At 42.9% G+C, this 17,450-nt stretch overlaps 2 protein-coding genes across 3 annotated transcripts; one reads left to right on the top strand and one right to left on the bottom strand.

Annotated features, from left to right (window-relative positions):
• The first annotated feature begins 35 nt into the window (after window positions 1-35).
• On the top strand, window positions 36-2,658 carry LOC102193121 (zinc finger protein 135). 2 transcript variants are annotated; one of them, XM_005744495.1, is made up of 3 exons: window positions 36-220; window positions 382-619; window positions 703-2,658. In XM_005744495.1, the coding sequence occupies exons 1-3, from the start codon at window positions 194-196 to the stop codon at window positions 2,250-2,252; spliced, it is 1,815 nt and encodes a 604-aa protein (XP_005744552.1). In that variant the 5' UTR covers window positions 36-193; the 3' UTR covers window positions 2,253-2,658. The 2 variants fall into 2 exon arrangements, with proteins under 2 accessions (XP_005744552.1, XP_013769140.1); XM_013913686.1 differs by lacking the exon at window positions 36-220 and having other exon boundaries at window positions 231-619; window positions 703-2,657.
• A 53-nt stretch (window positions 2,659-2,711) lies between these two features.
• LOC102192824 (discoidin, CUB and LCCL domain-containing protein 1) lies at window positions 2,712-15,767 on the bottom strand. The gene is made up of 15 exons (XM_005744494.1): window positions 15,546-15,767; window positions 12,743-12,964; window positions 11,370-11,507; window positions 10,016-10,067; window positions 9,861-9,933; window positions 9,631-9,764; window positions 9,479-9,516; window positions 7,856-8,047; window positions 7,572-7,684; window positions 7,291-7,471; window positions 7,071-7,163; window positions 6,799-6,892; window positions 6,625-6,668; window positions 6,428-6,523; window positions 2,712-4,284 (listed from the first exon to the last, which is right to left on the bottom strand). Exons 1-15 carry the CDS (start codon window positions 15,646-15,648, stop codon window positions 3,905-3,907), a joined length of 1,953 nt encoding a protein of 650 aa, XP_005744551.1. The 5' UTR covers window positions 15,649-15,767; the 3' UTR covers window positions 2,712-3,904.
• Between the last annotated feature and the right edge of the window lie 1,683 nt (window positions 15,768-17,450).

Genomic DNA, 17,450 nt, shown 5'->3' with positions numbered 1-17,450 from the left:
CACGTGATTTAAAAATCCCGGAACTACAAAGCCTGGTGACGGGATGTTTTAAGTGGGCTACACGGATGGTCGACAGCCGAGGTGTAAAAGCTGTAACTTTCTTTTACCGTTTCCAGCCGTGCTATCGAAATTTAAAACTTTAAATTCGTTGCTGTGGGTTTTGTGGCGCCAGCGGCGGCGTTATTTTGAATTCATGGACAAAGACAAGTGTAGCGATATTGTAAGTAAGCGAGTCTGTTGTTTGCTTTAGCTAAAACGTCACGTTTTCAGCCTATTTTGAGAGCAGCCAGTAGCTCACACGAGCCAGCTAACTGGACTGTGTGGAGTCTGTTCACTCACCACATGCAGCCTCTGCACTCATGCTTTGTGTACCTTTTGCAGCATGGTCAGTGCTCCTGGATGGAGATGCATCAGTTCCTCGGTGACCTTATCACATCTGGAAACTCCTCAAAAAATCCGCCAGATGTGTTTAATGCAGCATGGGGCGTGGCAGGAGGTGGTGCTGCTGATGGTGCTCTTGCGTTCAAAGCTACATCGTTTGAGCCACTTAGACCTGTTCAGGAAAAGATGGGTGCAGGGGCATCACAGAGGGCGAGAGAGACCAGAGACCGGAGAGAAGGTATGAGCCGTGTAAATAAACAAGTCCACCCATTTTCTTGTCAATTTTATTTTCCTACTGATGTGGTTCGGTTTGTCCTTCAGCTTTAGATCTGCATCATGCCTGCACCTGCCCTGGCTGTCCTTTCTCCAGTCTCCCTCCTTCATTTGAGACCCTAACATCCAGACAGCCTCTGTCCTTGCCGCCACACTCAGAGACCATATCCCACCCAAAAGATCTCAGTATTGCTGGTCCAGTGAGCCTTAGCATGTGTTTACCAGAGTCCACCTTACCCAGCAGCACCACCACCACTACATCTGAACTAGAGACGGGCCTGCCCAGCCGATCACAGAACGAGGATGTAGACAGAGGGACTCAGAGCCAGAACCAAAACTCTGATGTGCCTCCTTCAAGAGCGTCTTTGTCCCATCTTTCTATGTTTCCCCACTTGTGTTGTCACCCCGGCCTGCAAACTTGTACCCAGACACTAGGCCGCCAGGAGGGCACAGACTCCCCGTTTTCTCACACCCACGCTCACCATCACTTTCACCACCACCACTGCCCTTTAACGTCCTGTTTACCCTGCCCCCAGCTCGCCCACTCGCACTCTGCTCGGCTCTCTGGCGCGTTTCCATGCTTGTCTTGCCCTCACTCCTTTCATGCCTGTAATCAGGTGTGCCACCGTCAGCACAGGCAAGCACAGCAGCAGGAGGAGAGGGTTAGGACGTCTACAACCTTGCTGTCGTCACTGCATCCCTGCATGCACTGCTCCGCCTCATTTTCTAGACCGTCCCAGCTGCTACAACACCAGCGCTCCGAGCACGCTCACAAACCAGCCGGGTTCATTTGCACAGAGTGCGGCAGGGCCTTCAATTCACACAGCAACCTCCGCATACACCTCAATGTGCACACTGGTGCACGGCCCTACTCCTGCTCCGACTGTGGGAAAAGTTTCAGCCAGTCTGGAGCGCTGAAGATCCACAGGCGGATTCACACGGGTGAAAAGCCATATTCATGTGGCTTCTGTGGCAGAGGTTTCCCCCATCTGGCAGGGGTGCGTGCCCACCAGAGGACGCACACAGGAGAGAAGCCCTACCGCTGCAACCAGTGTGGCAAGTGTTTCACCCAGTCCGGAGCGCTAAAGATCCACACTCGCATCCACACTGGAGAGAGACCCTTTATCTGCAGCATCTGTGGCAAGGGCTTTTCCAACCGCTCCGGGATCCGTTTCCACTACCGCACAGTCCACGGGCTGGCTCCTGAGGTCACAGGGGAGACTGGAGGCGTGTACCGAGGACCCACAGGTCGTGCTTGTCAGCCCGGGCGCCCCAGAACGACACCTCCAACCGGCGCTGCGTTAAATGCACCCAACAGTCCAGGTATCGACTCACACGCAATTCTGAATACTCGGGATTCCTCAGATTTAATTGCTTCTCATCCCGCCTCTACACCGATCAGTGGGAACGAGGGCAAAGCTCAGCCAGAAGGAGCAAGAGAGGGGCTGCCGTATGCATGCGAAGACTGCGGCCTGCGCTTTAAAGACGCACTGTCCAGGAACAGACACCAGTCTCTGGTGCATTACTCCCACGAGGGAAGAGAGGAGGAGGGGCAGAGGGAAGAGTTCAGCACAGATGCTGAAAGTGAAAGAGAGTAAATTACTGCGGCTGGTAGATTATAACAGACTGAACATCTTATGGAATCTGTTCTTTAAGCAAAACTGCTTTCAAATTGGAAATTCAGTAATATTGCACTCCTTTTTAAGTGTTTTTCTGATATTTCACACTAAGATTGTGCTGAAACTCAACACTAAACCTTTTCTATTTAAACACAACCACAGTTTACTTTTAGAATTCATGTATTTTTTTTTTCTACTCTCCATCAGCTTTTCAGTCCTGATGTATGTGAGTAAGTGTCGTGTATGTAAAGATTTACCCCATTTTAGCAGTCCTTTATATATCCAGGTAAAGAAAATAAAAATCTAATTTCCAAGAGAGCCTGATGTCCATCCATCACACACACCAAACCAACTGGTTGCTAACACATCTGTGTAATTGTGCCTTATCCAGCAGTCCCAGTGTTGTATTATGATACCAGAAAGCATGTCACATTAATGTAATTTGATGGGCTTTTTAGTAGCATTTTATTATGGGATTGAGGACTGCCACCTGGCTCTTTTTATACAAAATGCCTTGAAATAGGAATGAAATAGGAACAAGTACAATTTTATATGTTAAACATGGATCTGTAGTAAACGTCAGTGTCACAGGTTTAATTAAGTTATTTAGTAACCTAATCATTTATAAAACCACATGTCTTCTATACAAAATACAACTTTCCATGGGATATAATATAAAGTAAAAAAATAATAATACAAGTATACAAATATAACTATTATAATTTTTCACTTAATTCTGTAATTCTGAGAAAGGTGCTATACAGCAGCAAAGGCCTAACAAACAAGGCCAGTGGAGGTGTTTTTTTTTTTTTTTTTAAATGTTAACATTTTGCGATAACTCGGCCTCCAGCAGAGGAACGTACTCTTCCTCTGGAGACTTGTTTAACTAGACAGAGCATTTCTTTCTCCAGGAAAAGTGGCTGAACACAGCTGTTCATCCAAGCAAAGGACAGTCCTTCCTAATTATGTCATCTTACTGCCTTTCGTGCCTCTCAGTTGTACTACAATCCAAGCAGTTATTTTTAGCTGTTGGTATGTTACCGGGTGATAATTATCTGCGCAGACAAATAATTACACAGTCCATTGTTGCTTAACGTCTGAAGCTCGTGGCAGCCACCTAGTGGTTGTGTGTAATTATAACAGTACTCTTTGTTACAGGTTACAATTTATAGTGCTTCATAAATGTTTTTGAAATGATACATTGTGAATACAATGCTTTGTAACATATTCATTTTTTGTTTTGCCTTAATTTGTGGAGAAGACTACACATAAATTTCTGTATGTGCTTTTGGAAAGTGCAGTTATGTGATTAAACATTTCATCAAACAGTATCTCTGAGACAAACTGAGCCTGTATTTATTTGTGCAATATGAAGAAAAAAAAAACAAAAACCTATCCCATACTTCCTTGATGGAAATATCTGCCTCCATGTGGCTCTCAGTGTTTAGTCTGAATACCCTCATATGCATAGTGACTTCCTTGGGTACATCACTCACGGGAGGTCCAGTTAGTGCAGTCTGAACAGCACTGTCCAGCTCACTGTTCAACTTCAGACCACTCCAAGTGTTGCTCTGGTGCCAACACACATTTCAACTCCAAAGAGCCTTTTCCTGAGTCTAAGTTTGCGGTGCTCACAAAGGATCTTCGTATGTGTGTTTCTGTTGTAAAGAATCACAAGACTTGGGTTCTGCATAGACAGCACTGACTGGTCTTGGTCCATTGGCATGTAGCGCGGGAGTGCAGTAGCCATTGAAGAGCACCCTGTGTGAGGGGCAGTCATACTGACTGTGACTGGATGTCGGTGCAGGAATGATGCTGGAGTCAGAGGGCTGATCTGAGAACGGAGTGGCATACTCAGGCTCTGGAGGAAGTGGCTCTGCATACTCGGGCAGGCAGCCAGGAGTGTCATAATGGCTGCAGGTGAAGGGGGCAGTATAACACTCTTCTGAGGAAGGTTTAAACGTTGAGCCAACTTTATGTCCAATAGGTGTAAGAGCTGGCTCAGCATAGTCTGGGAGGATTAGAGAAGAAAAGAGAAAATGTAAATGTAAGAAAAGTCATACAAGATTTTTTTTCCTGGTCACCTGACATACAGCAAACCTTCGTGAGATCAGAGGTCAAACCTGACATGATATTTGGATCTATCCTGTATCTCCATATGCCGGTATATCATCTCCTAATTGTTGCCAATAAGAACAAAAGCAGCAGAATTTTAAGCACAGTCTTAAAGATCGACCTTTTATGAAAATTAATTACTATGTAAACTTATTTCACCATAAAGAAGAGGTCAGAGGTCAAATGTTACATGATATTTCAAATCTTTATACAGTACTTTCTACATGCGGACAGTAAACACCTTACAAGGCTTTTATAAAGAAATAAATCATTAGGTTGACCTTCAAGACCTCAGTGCATGCAAGGCAAATTATAAATGGCTTGTTAACATGACCCCAATCTGCACCCCTGCATTTCGAGCCGTCGTGTTTACAGACAGAAACAGTGACACACACATAAACACTACCAATGACATGACCTACCTGATTGACCTAACTATAAATAAGACCAATAAGAGAGTAGAATCAATCCTGCAGCTATGGCAGAAAGTTAAAAATCCAAACTGTTTTCAAAAAGACACAATAAACTAGTGAATACATTTATTCACTCAGTGTTACCTCATAAATTGGATTTGGCAGTTGATTAGTTTGAGGGGCCCGGGCACATTTACTTACATCGTACACATGCAGACTTTTACATAATGTTTAGGTTCTAAAAACTGCAGCTGCTGTATCCTATAACATTTGAGGTCTGCTTTAAAAGCCAGCTTCTTGAAGTGCCTGCACAACAACAACAAAATCTGAATTTTAATAAAATCTGTTCTTCCCTTTGTTCGTGCCACCCAACCACAGAGCAGCCTGGTCTTCTTTCTGTCAGCAGCTGCTCAGTTTTTCTCTCCACAAAAGTTCAGTTTTATCTCTGCACAGCATCCAGAACGACTCTGGCTTATCCTAAAAGTCGCTTTGAATTCTGTGAGGTAGTTTTCCTCTGAAGACTTTCTTGGTGCACAAACAGACTCTACATTTAACAGAGTGAAGATATGCACCGCAACTCCCGTCTGGGTGCTTTTAAAGTCATGGGATTTGTCGGCATTTCCGACCAGCAGAACCGTAGCTCCTGAAAGTTCTTGGTTTGCCAGATCAGTAGGTCACAGATCACTATTTTTATATGATTTGATGGTTTGATTGTTGATTTTGTTCATCTGGATGCAGCGTTTTCAGTGAAATGCGACATCCAACATCAACTTTTTGTAATTTCCTGACGGGGATGATTGAGCATGCATCAAGACATTTTTACACAAACTTAAACACACAGATACTAAAACATGTAGCAGCAGGCTACTTTCGATAATGGGAAAAACTCCACTTCTTGTTTACATCTTGCAAATCAATTTCTGGGAAACTTCTGCTTCTTTTCTACCAAATAGCTGTCTCTAGGACAATGCAGAGCGCTGCACGAGAAGTCTGGCCACCAACAACGTCTCATCTAATCGCAAGGATGAGGGCTGACGGTCTAGCACTTAGATCCATCCAGACTACTCTTTGTCCTCGCAGAAGACACCGTGGTGTGGGAGGCCTGGACTTTCAAGAGCACACAGGGAGTCTAAGACCCAGAGCTATTTTAATTAGACAGGCTTTACTGAGGGCTTTGATTGTCTTAGCATTGACCGTCTGTCCTGTTTATCACTGGACCTCTCAGAGAAGGGCCCCCTCACTGAGGGAAGGGGTAAGGGAGGCAGAGATGGGACTGCTGGGAGGAGGGGGGGGGAGTAGGCTGAGTGCCCTGTATCGAGCTTCAATTAAAGGGTCTCTTTCAGTGAGCCTCTGTGGACCAAAGAAAGGAATGTTTATGCTGTGACCGGGTGATGGGCTGAGCCAGAGGAAAGAATGGACAGCCCGTGGAGAGAACTGTTTGCCTGTCAGGCTTGGCGTGAGCTACTCAAACTGACCACTGAAGCTAGAGACCATTAGAGCGGGAAAGATGGAGAGCCGAACACTTAACAGGACAAATAAACTTCAAAGGTAGCAGCTGACGACACTTGCAGAAGAACAAAGCAGCACCAGCAACTTCCTGTAATTGATAAAAATGTGAATTCTCACCATTAAGAGGAGGGTTTGGTAGTGCATCGTGGACGTTTCGAACCAGAGGGTACGACTGTGAGCCGGGAAAACTCTTTTCCTTGAAACTCTGAGAACCTACACAAAAATCATAGCCATAAAATTATTGCAACATTAAAAAAGGATTCATAACTAAAAAGTTTATTAAAAAAAAATAATCTGAAAAGTGCTAGACTTACTTGTGGGGACAGAGTAGGAGTACTTCATTTGTGAATCTTTTTTCCTACAATTTCAAATAACAAAAAACAAACTAAAATAATGAACGTTGATATTTCGTGACAGCAATCCATGTATCAAAAATCAGTGACAGTATGTCCATACAGGAAAGTTAAACATTAGTACATGTGCAGTACCTTCGCTTCAACCAGAATCCAGCCAACACACAACTGCCACATATCATCAGGCCGAGGGCCACGCCCACTGCTACTATTACTGGCTGACTGGAGGCTGCAAGAGTGCAAGAGAGTCTGCGTAAACAACTGAACACGTGTGAGGAAGGAATGCTGTTATTACAAAGTGCTGCCGATCAGATTAATGGCTATGTTGCCCTGTTTGCACTGGTGTGACTCTAATCTACTCGTATAAACTTCATACAGGTGAGTTGGTGGATGACACAAGTACATACTCTGTTTTGTTTCAACTAACACGGTGCACTCAGTGGTGGTGGGAGTGGGGCTTGGGAGCAGTGGACCCGAGTTAACTTTGATGGACGGAGAGTCTGTTGGGGAATTATCGAGACAGGAAAACTTCACATCAGGAAACTCAGCTGCAAATCAAACCATGTTAAAAGCAAACAAACCAAATTTTATAGTGGATAATCTGGAAGCTTATGAGCTACTGCCTACCACCGCCTGGTGGACGGGAAGACCTCGGTGTGGCCTTACTAACAGGACAGCCCAGGACCTGAATCTGAGCTGAAGCCCTCCCGTGCCAACTCAGCGGCTGGAGGCGGACAAATCGAGCCACCACAGGAGGAAACAAGCTATTGAGCACTCTGAGGTGTCCATCGGCGTAGGCCGGAAACACCTAAGAGCCACAAAGACCAAAATGAGTTAGCATCTGCATGTCTACTGCTTTAAAAAGCTCAGGAAGTTGGGGCAGTGAAAGCATTAAGCAGAACACCTACCTTTCTTTCTTTGCTTGCAGCATCTTTGTAAAGCTTCCAGTTCTTTCTATCCTTACTAAATGAAAGGATGTAGGATTCCATGTAGTACTCATCTGATCCCGCTGTTACTATTCCTGACGAAAGAGAACAACGCTTGTTTGATTTTGTTTCAGATCAATATTCAAAAAGAAATAAAAGGCTTCATGGAAACAACAAAAATAGCCCATCTCTGATTCATGAAATCACAATAAATTGCTTAAACTAAGCATATTATGTACACAAATACTTATTATTGTTATTTTTACCTGTGATGTTGCTTCTATCGCTCAGCTCCATCTCCACCCACGGGCTCTGATCACTACTGTCTGCTGTCCAGAGCAGGAAGTTATGGCTGAAATCATTATTTCTGGCGTTCCTTGACTTTGTCTGCTCTTGACTGTTTTTATCAGCAAAAGATGAGGCGTTTAAAGCAGAAACAGCCAAGTTGTTGTTACACTCTGTTCACGGATCAAAGGAAAACAAACAAACTGATGAATTATAATTTGAGCTTCATAGTAACACTCGCCTACACATTTTCATTATAAACCACACAGATTCATGTTCCCTGTGATGAACTGCATGAAATCAAGAAAGTAATGGACACTGTTTTGCCTTAAAAGTGAGAAGAAGAAAAAAAAAACCCCTAAACAAAATGTGCAGAAATGAAAATCGCTTTATTTAAAGAAGCTAAACAGCAAACCGGTTGCTTCAGATAGTAATGAAGCCTTTAGCTTCAGCGAGGAAGAGCTGTGTTTGCGCTACTCCTGCTGTTCTCATCTTTTCTTTACTTCCTCTTTCCCACGCTGTCCAAGTCTTCTCGCCCACTATTCTATCGTCATCACTCCGATCCACTCGGATTCCTGCCCACCACCTCTGGGTGAATAGGTGTCGGCTTCCTGTTCTTTAAAACTCACTGCAATTCTGTCACTCTGCCTTTCATGCAACCCATGTCCCCCCAGTCTCCATAACATCCTGGATGTTCAGAGTTTCATCCAAGGTCTTTGTTTGCCATCTGCTCCACCACCTGTGTTTACACTTCAGGGGTCCATCCTATTTCCTACCTTTGTTGGAACACCGCTCAGCCATGCCGAAGGTCGTCTAAACATTTTCCTCAAACATCGTGAACATTAAACGTCATCATCTGAAGTTATACAACCCCAATTTAAAATAAAATAAAGTTGGGACACCGTGTAACATGTAAAAAAATATGTAAACATTTTTAATAAACAAAACAAAAACAGAATGCAGTGATTTGCAAATCTCATAAATTCATTCACAATACAACTTGGAAAATGTTTAAACTGAGACATTTTACTATTATATTAAAAATATGAGCACATTTTAAATTTGATGGCAGCAAGACGTCTATTAAAAAGTAATAATAAAAAACATGTTGGTACAAAAGGCTGGAAAAGTAAGTGGCTCTAAAAAAGAAACAGTTGGTGGAATTTATGCAACTAATTAGGTTAATTAGCAACAGGTTAAACCTCTATCGCGCAAAGAAGAAACCATATGTGGACAACGGTCGATGGTACGGGGGTGTCAGTGCATATTAAATCGAGGTCTCCACATATATAAAGGCCCCACCAGTGCTGAAATGTATATAGAGGTTTTAGAGCAACATGCACTCCCATCCAGATGACCTCTACTTCAGGGAGGGCCTTAATAATCTCAGCAAGACAATACTAAACCACCTGTGAGAACAGAAAGGCTTCATGGTAGAAAAGTCTAGCTACTGAAATGGCCTGTCTGCATCCCGTACCTTTCACCAAGTTAAAACATTTTGAGTTAAAAGAAACAGATCCAGAATAAAATATGGCTTTACGAGATCAGCAAATCACTAGATTCTGTTTTTATTTGGGGTTGTGAATGTAAAGTCAGGCTCATACCTTGGATGAAAAGCAGCTTCTTTTCAGAAAGTGATCCCCTGTCAAAAGAAGTGAAAAAGAAATATTGATAATCAATGCAAATCAGTTACACTAAACTAGCAGCTACACATTTCCACAAGATCTCATTTAAAATGTGGAAAACAAACACATACATTTTTGAAAGGACTCCATTGGCAAAGGTGGATTCATACAGTGTAAGGCTTCTCCCACGATTCACAGTGATATGGCCTCCCAGACTGTCAGATGTAGCTCCCGCATGGACTGCAGACTTGCACAGCACCGAAGTCTGTGGCAGAAGAGAGAGATGGAGCCTTTTCAGACATGTATTTGATAAGAAGCACAGTACAATACAGCTTTTCCTAATGAAATCTGCTGCGCTTACATCTCTGTAACCATGCTCAGAGTTCCCCCACACGTCCCCTGTGACCTTCTTGCATCCTGCAGGGCAATACACGCTGAGAAGGAGCAGAACAACATGTGAGAAATACTTGCAGCTCTACTGAATCAGAGATGAAGACGCAGAGGTCCACGGCTTACCTTAAATGCTGCGAGCTAAAATGAGATCCCCGTTGTAAACATGAAATGAGATCTGAAAACAAAAACAGAAAACTTCAAACGGCGCTCCTCAAAATGAATCTTTTTTAACATTTTGACAGCATGTACGGGTGGACCATGTGTCTCGGGCTTACATAACACCACCTCGGCATTCGCTCAACCACACAAACAGACAACAGACTGTGTGAGACGGTCTGGGATGCTACAACTGTGCTATAGTCAGGCATGAGTGGTCATCACTGTTGATGTGACTAACGCCTTTGTTACTGTGAGCAAAGCGAAAGGTCCATGTGTGATCACAGCCAACAGACAGTGGTTTGTATGTCTGAGTACAGACTTAGCTCCAGACACTGCTGGATTTCATAAACAACTGAGCAAAAACAGGAAACTATGATACATAGTGCACAGTACACAAGGCCACAGCCGGGAAAATTAAGACTTAGTCTAAATATAGGCTATCCAGACTAAGTAAGTAAGGCTACATGGTTATTTAAAAAAATACCCAAGGAGAATCTGATATTGTGTATCATTTAGTGAGATTTGGGGTTTAATCCATGAATAAACATACCGGGTGTACGCATGTCACAACTGGCCGGGGTACAAAGAAAAACAAATAAAAAAAACCCTGAAAACAAGAAACAAGTAGCCGCTGGGTTCAGAAGCCTTATAGCGACAAATACAGGACGGCAGTGGGCTTGGAGTGGTTAACAGGCTGAAGAAGAGGAGGGGAGGAGAGCTCGAGACGGTCCAAGTGACAGACTGAAGCTTGAGGCCTCACTCCATTCAGCCCGAGAGAAGGAGAAGAACTCCTGCTCTCTGAGCAAACACGCCGGAGCCAACATGGAGGCGATGGAGGGTGAATGCCAATAAGCAATGACTCATACACTCACGCGCACGTCAACACACGGGCAAATGTGTTATACTGAAGGATAAATAGTCACAGAACAGCTAGTGTTACGATTGTATCAGTGTAAACTTAAAAAAAGATCTCTCTCACAACCCCACTCGCACCTATATAACATATAAATCAGGCAAATAACCATAACGTAACATAATGTAACAGCCTTGTTTCCCCTTTAGCTTCTGTGCATTTATTATATATGGTGCACAGTTGATTTTAAAATCTGTCACAGGCTCATCCCTGGCCCTGCAGATTACCCAAGGCCAGAAATGCTCTGGTGTTCTGTGGTTTTATTTCCTTCTGCGTCAAATTTACTCTGCTATAAATAAACAGTGAAAAAAAATAAACAAACCAATGCAATCGGAATAACAAAGAAGCTTCCATCAAAAAGTTACCCAGCATGACATCAGTCAGAAGGCATAAATTATAGAGTACCTGGCTGCTGATCTGTGGCATAAGAGAGCAGAAACCCTCGTCCAGAGCGATGTGGGCCCGACTTGAACATTATTGTTACTTCATTGCTATTAAATGTCACATTCTTCCCGGCTGCATCAAGCTTCCCGCACAGAGGACCTGTGAACACACATTCCCGCAAACTACGTTTATAAAGCACAAGAACATAAATACGTCTGTCAGCACACACGCCGGTGCACTATAAACATCCATTTCCAGTCCTTAATAATGAAGATTTGACAGTCTGTTAGACAGAAAAACACTAAAACAAAACAAAAAGAAGTTTCTGTAAGAAAGTGAGGCGCTGTGAAATCTGATGATGTATACTATAGTCAGCCTAGTGGAATATCTCTTGAATCTCTCAACCCTTAATTTGGAGCAACTTTTATGCCCTCAGGATACGATGCAGCTGGTTGCAAAACCTACACGTCTCCTGTGAAATATGGTTTGCCTTTTCTGTCAGTGCATCAACACAATGGCATGTCCTGAGTGAGTTATACAATCCAGACTGGAAGATCATCAGTAATGAGTGGGAACAAAGTCTCTGCCAGTAAGTATGTCAATTAAGATTTGATGAGGACACGGCAAAGTTCTCATCAGACATCTGGTGTGTGACCACACTTTTTATTCCCCTCTCCCTTAAAATGTGTATTTATATATTTTAAATTAATGACACAAGACATGTCGCTGTTCAGTAAAATAAGGATGAGAACAGTTTGACCTTTGACTTGGGGCAGGAACCATGAGACAATACCTGCTGCTGCTAAAATGTGCATGTGCCTGAAAGAAAGAATCTAAAGACGTACATGAGGTTGTTTAAAAGACAGACTTTGATTTCATTTCCTTACTAAAAACAGGATTTGTTTGGTTCATTGCCTCAGGGTAACATTATGCAGCTAGACCACTTTTCTTAGGGCAATGATGCTACAGTATGTTTTGACAGCACTGACCTGTCGCTTATGTGAGCTGGCAAACAATACACTAAAATGGACTTTTAACAACTTACAAGAAATGGACACAAAGTGATTTTATGAGGAAAAACTACGATTGGACAGCGAGGGTCATTCCCACAGTGGGGTCAGCAAATGTGATGAGAGTGACAGGGAGTGAAAGTAGACCCTAAAATCAGGTCTGAAGGGTCAGTTAAAGGCCATACCTATGTGATGTGGAGAGAGCTTGAAAATGAACTTGATGTTTATTAAAATAAAAAAGAAACATTTAAGTAAATTTGTTGACTGATATGTCAGAGACCCCCAAACTCTCTACAATATAGTAAATTCATTTATTCTCCCACCAAAAATGTTAACTTTATTATTTATTAATAAATAAATAAAACAATCAAGAGGTGTGCTCACCCAGGCTGTGCTCTCCGTTTTTGTCTGTGATCATCACAGAGCCATTGCTGCAGCCTGGACTGCTCTCAACGTCAAAATCTCCAAAGAGCAGTCGCAGCGTGCGCCCCTGTGGTACACGAAGCCTCCACTTACACCAGGCGTTACTGGGGTAGGTACCCGGATAGTTCTGGGAGGCTACGGTGCCCGTCTCTGGTGCCAGCAGCGTATGTCCACAGCCATTACCTGACACAAAACAAGCACTATAAGAAAGCTACGACAAGAAAAAAAGGGCACAGTTCACCCGGTAAAAATTAAGATTAACTTCTAACAACTTCTGATTTCCTTTTCTTTCAGTTTCATGTTTCCTAATCACTCACTTCTAAAACCGATACAGAGGTCTTAACCCACGCCTCATTTATTTTAATTTTCCTTCCAAGGAGCCAGATTTTCTTGTAATGTTGTTAAAGGTTTCTTGAGCGACAGTGGCCGTCTCTTCACCGACGCTCCATCCAGACCAGAGGAATGTTTTCCTTTTATTTGTTTGTCAGGCCACTTAACGCTGACCTATGAATCATTCAAACATAAAAAAATACTGGTGCTACCACTGCTACCTCTCAGCCTCCGAACAGATGCACTTGTGAAAATCCTGAGTGATTTTTTTAGAAAAGTTGACCACTGTTATCAATTTAAAAATCCTTGGGGACTTCCTTCTTGAGTTATCATGTTTAACTGCTTAAACTTCTCCATTACTAACATTTTTTCCCGGCACTCATCTCAGCATCTTTTGCCTTTTGGTCACAAATCTTTACAAACTGAGTCAGTATCTAGTTGATTAATATTTTCAACTGTTCAGCTGCTGACGGCAGTGAGCAGAGTGGAATTATAGACCTTAAGGAAAGCCAAAATGACATAACCTGAGACGGCTACGTAACTGGCTCTCTTAATTAAATACAAATATTAAAGGCTTTGTTAATACACCATTTCAAGACAGGTGAGCAACGAGTCTAATCTGAGCATGTACGGCAGCTCAGGGCATGCTTATCCTTCTGTCATCACGACTTTTTGAAATACCAACGAGGGAAGAGCTCAACTGTAACACCTGTGACCTGCACGTTGGATACAGAGCTAAACATAATTGTTTAAGATTAAGTACCAAGAGGTGCTTTTCCCCAGGCAAAAGCAAGGAAGGAAAAAAAAGCATAGTGCTGATATACTACATTTTGCTATGACTAACACTTGAAGAGGAACAGAAAACACAAACATTCAGATGGTTTAAGATTCCTGTTGGTCACAAAAAATGTTTTCCTACAGGAGTCACACAGAGATTGGTGTTGCGGGGGTGACAAGCTCAGACACTAACACTCCCTGCCCTCACTTTTCACTCCCCCAAGTAATGTGCTCCAAGAATGGTCAAAACCTGAGGAAGGCACCAGGGTCACCAGAGCCTAAACACCAGCGCTGTCCTTGCTTCCCTTAAAAGGCTCCTGAATATTTGTTGACTGGAAGTTACAGGGTAGCCTTCCATTCGCCCTGTGTCTCCTCCTGCATCAGCCAAGCTGGTCACCTCCTTCCCAACAGCACTTCAGTTCCTCATATCATAAACCTTCGACTGTTATTGTCCCCCCTCAAGTCCCCAAAGGATTCCCTGGAAATACCGCAGCCACATACTGTAACTCTGGGCAGCAGAGCATGGATCTGTCACCTTCCGGAGGCCGGCCACGGGGGACTTTTCCCAGCTTTAAAGAGGGCGTAATGTTGGGAAATGTCTGGGTGACCAGTAATTGCCCCCCTGATCACTGGGCTGTTTCACCCACAGTCTGTTGGGTTCGTGTTCAGGCTGTTCTGACCTGTTTAGAAATCTCAGGAGCTAAACCACCGAAAGCTTGGGTGTTAGGATAGCAGACAGTCCATCAGAAACACGCCAGCAATATAGTTTTCCACTTCATGCTTTGTTGGCAGGTCCTTACAGGTCCACACTAGCAGACAGGATGTTCACCTATGCTACCTGTCACTACATCCCCTTATTCAATCCCGGAGGTAGAAATGTTTCCCCCAAACCTAGGCCCCACCAAAGCTGGGGCATAGCATATTTGCTAAGTTAAATAATGATGTATCCAGGGCTTAATCATCTTCCGATGTGCGGAAATCAAAGCCCCAGAGACAGACAAAAACAACACTGAAGATTTGTGGTATGGCTGACTGGTGGAGTCATAGTCTGCAGGGCAATAGCTTGTTTGTCTATGTTTATATATGGTCACTGTGATTCATAACAGGCCTGACTGATGTGTTGAAAGAAAGAAAAAGACTCTGGGAAAGGATTGCTGGGATCACTAGGTACACACGGGCAAGGAAAGAGTTTGTAAAAACTGTTAACATGACTTCCAATCGGCGACCTTTGCACCTAAATACAGACACATTAATGCACTTTAATTCTGGCTTAGAGCCATAAAGATGATCGGAACAGCAAAATAAGTGTGGATGTGTACAGTGCAGAATACAGGACAAGGTATGGTGGCCTTTCCAACAACAGTTTCTGATGAAAATGCATTAAACAGCAATAGTTAGCAGGGTTATATGACAACAACTATCTTAAACACAGCAGAAATGTGTTTTAAAGGAGGCTGCCGACTGGGTGCTCATCCTACGTCATCAGTCTTGATTATTAATAATCGTGCGATTAATTTAAAGAAAACGGGGGAAACTCTTCAAACCAAGCGAGTTACTTATCAGCTCTAGTTGCAGCTAACGAAATGTGCGAAAATCCGTCTCCCACGTCACAATCCTTATCTTATCAAAAGCCTCAACATAACAGGCGTTTTCTTACCCTCCTGGCCGCGAACACACACCGAACAGACGCTTAAAGCGATCCACAAACCGCCAATGAAAGACTTCACAGCATCCCCGATGTTTTCGCACTTTGCGAGCATGATTTCCAGGAGCTCGGCGAGGAAAAAGTAAGGTGCATGCCTCGCTGACTCGAGGGGTCTTGCTTCAATAAAAAGTTGGAGCACAGAGTACTGGATATTTACTATTGGTCACGAGTGTCGAACCCCGTCTCCAATTGGCTCTCCTGAAGCGTCAATCAAGTTGGTGTCCGGGATTCCATTCCCAAATAGGGCTGGCCTGATCCGTAGGTGTTCGCTGACCTGAGACCAGCCAGCGGTAGCAGTGCTTCTTATTTACGCTCATTAGAAACGATGGAAATGCCGAACCGGGATCTTTATTTGAAGATGCGTGCGTGTCAAAGGTGGAAAGTGCAGTTTTAAAGCAAACATGAAACATTCAGAAACACCTCGTCTGTTCGCTTTATTGACTCGCCCGAATTTCCGTTCTCAGTCTAAGTGCTAAGACTGCCATCTTCCGGTGAATTCAAGGCAACAACAAAAATATAACAAGCGCCTGTTCTAGAGCCACGATTAATCCTTTTCCTCAAGATTTAGAGGTATGTATTTTTTCTTTAATCTTACGTGTGTTTTTCTATTATTCCAGCCTTTTAATGTCAATCAGTTAGTTCTTCACTTTAAAAACATTTCTGCTTTGACAAGTGCTTTTAAAAAAACATCGTTTTGTCGCTGTCCCAGGAGACTCCTGTCAAACGCACCCAAATTATGAACAAATTGAAGTATTTATTCACTTAATGCCATGAGTCCCCAATCAAAGTATCACAGAGTATTCATGTGATCTAGGAGCACTCTGACTGTCATTTTAATTAAAGAAGAAAGACTGAGAGGCCATGCATGCATTCATCATCTGGTTTAAAGTTATAGACTGGAAGTTATCAGAATATTGGAGATGTGGGTCTGTTGTACCTGAGAGAGAGCTGGGGCATGCTCTGGTCACGACACACATGAACAGGAGAGCTGATCCTGCTGCACTACGAGCCCCAATCTGGGCAGCCTTGATGCTTCTGGCTGTAAGGATTACACCACCTGCTGGTGTGACTCTCTAAAGGTCACCCCCAAAAAAATCCCTGGTCCGGTCCATGCTTGTTAAATATTATTGCATTATTATTGCATAAAACACATTCTGGACCACAAATCACTCCACATTCTCTATTGTTCCCTGATTGCACCGTATTTGAATTACTGTGCAGAGGTTTGGGGCAAATGTTCGCCATCATCAATCTTTATATTACAAAAAAGGGCCATAAGGATAATCCATAAAACTGATTACAGAGATCATACAAATCCACTATTCTTAAAATCAAAAATTCTAAAATTCACAGATCTGGTTCATTTTCTCACTGCACAAATTATATATAAAGCAATAAATAACCTGCTTCCTGACAATATTCTAAAAATGCACGGGTATGTTGGTATGGGTATATATATATATATATATTTGTAGGTTGTGTATCCCTGAGGTGTTAATGGGGTTATTGAAAATGTGTATATATGCGTATGTGTATATACGTATGTATGGATAGATAGAAACATATATGTATATATATTTTTAAAAAAAATACACATGGCGTATAATGTAATTGCAAGGAGGTATTTCTGTAGTCTATTGATACTAGATAGTGGAAAAGGGGTGGGATTAAATAAGCTTGTGCTTCTTCCTGCTCCTTTTTGAACATGAACGTTATTTGGAGTTGTGGTTGCTCGTTTTCCTTTTGTTTTGCTTTGTTCATTTGTCTCTTTTAATTCTATTTTGTTGTACTTTTTCAACATATTCAAAATAAAGATTCAATCAATCAATCAAATATGTAGGTGACGTGAGGGTTGAG

Source organism: Pundamilia nyererei, unplaced genomic scaffold, assembly GCF_000239375.1.
Source record: "Pundamilia nyererei isolate P.nyererei 1_Seehausen unplaced genomic scaffold, PunNye1.0 scaffold00144, whole genome shotgun sequence".
Classification (NCBI taxonomy): Eukaryota; Metazoa; Chordata; class Actinopteri; order Cichliformes; family Cichlidae; genus Pundamilia; species Pundamilia nyererei.
The sequence above is the reverse complement of the archived record's forward strand: the minus strand, read 5'-3'. Positions and strand labels throughout refer to the sequence as shown.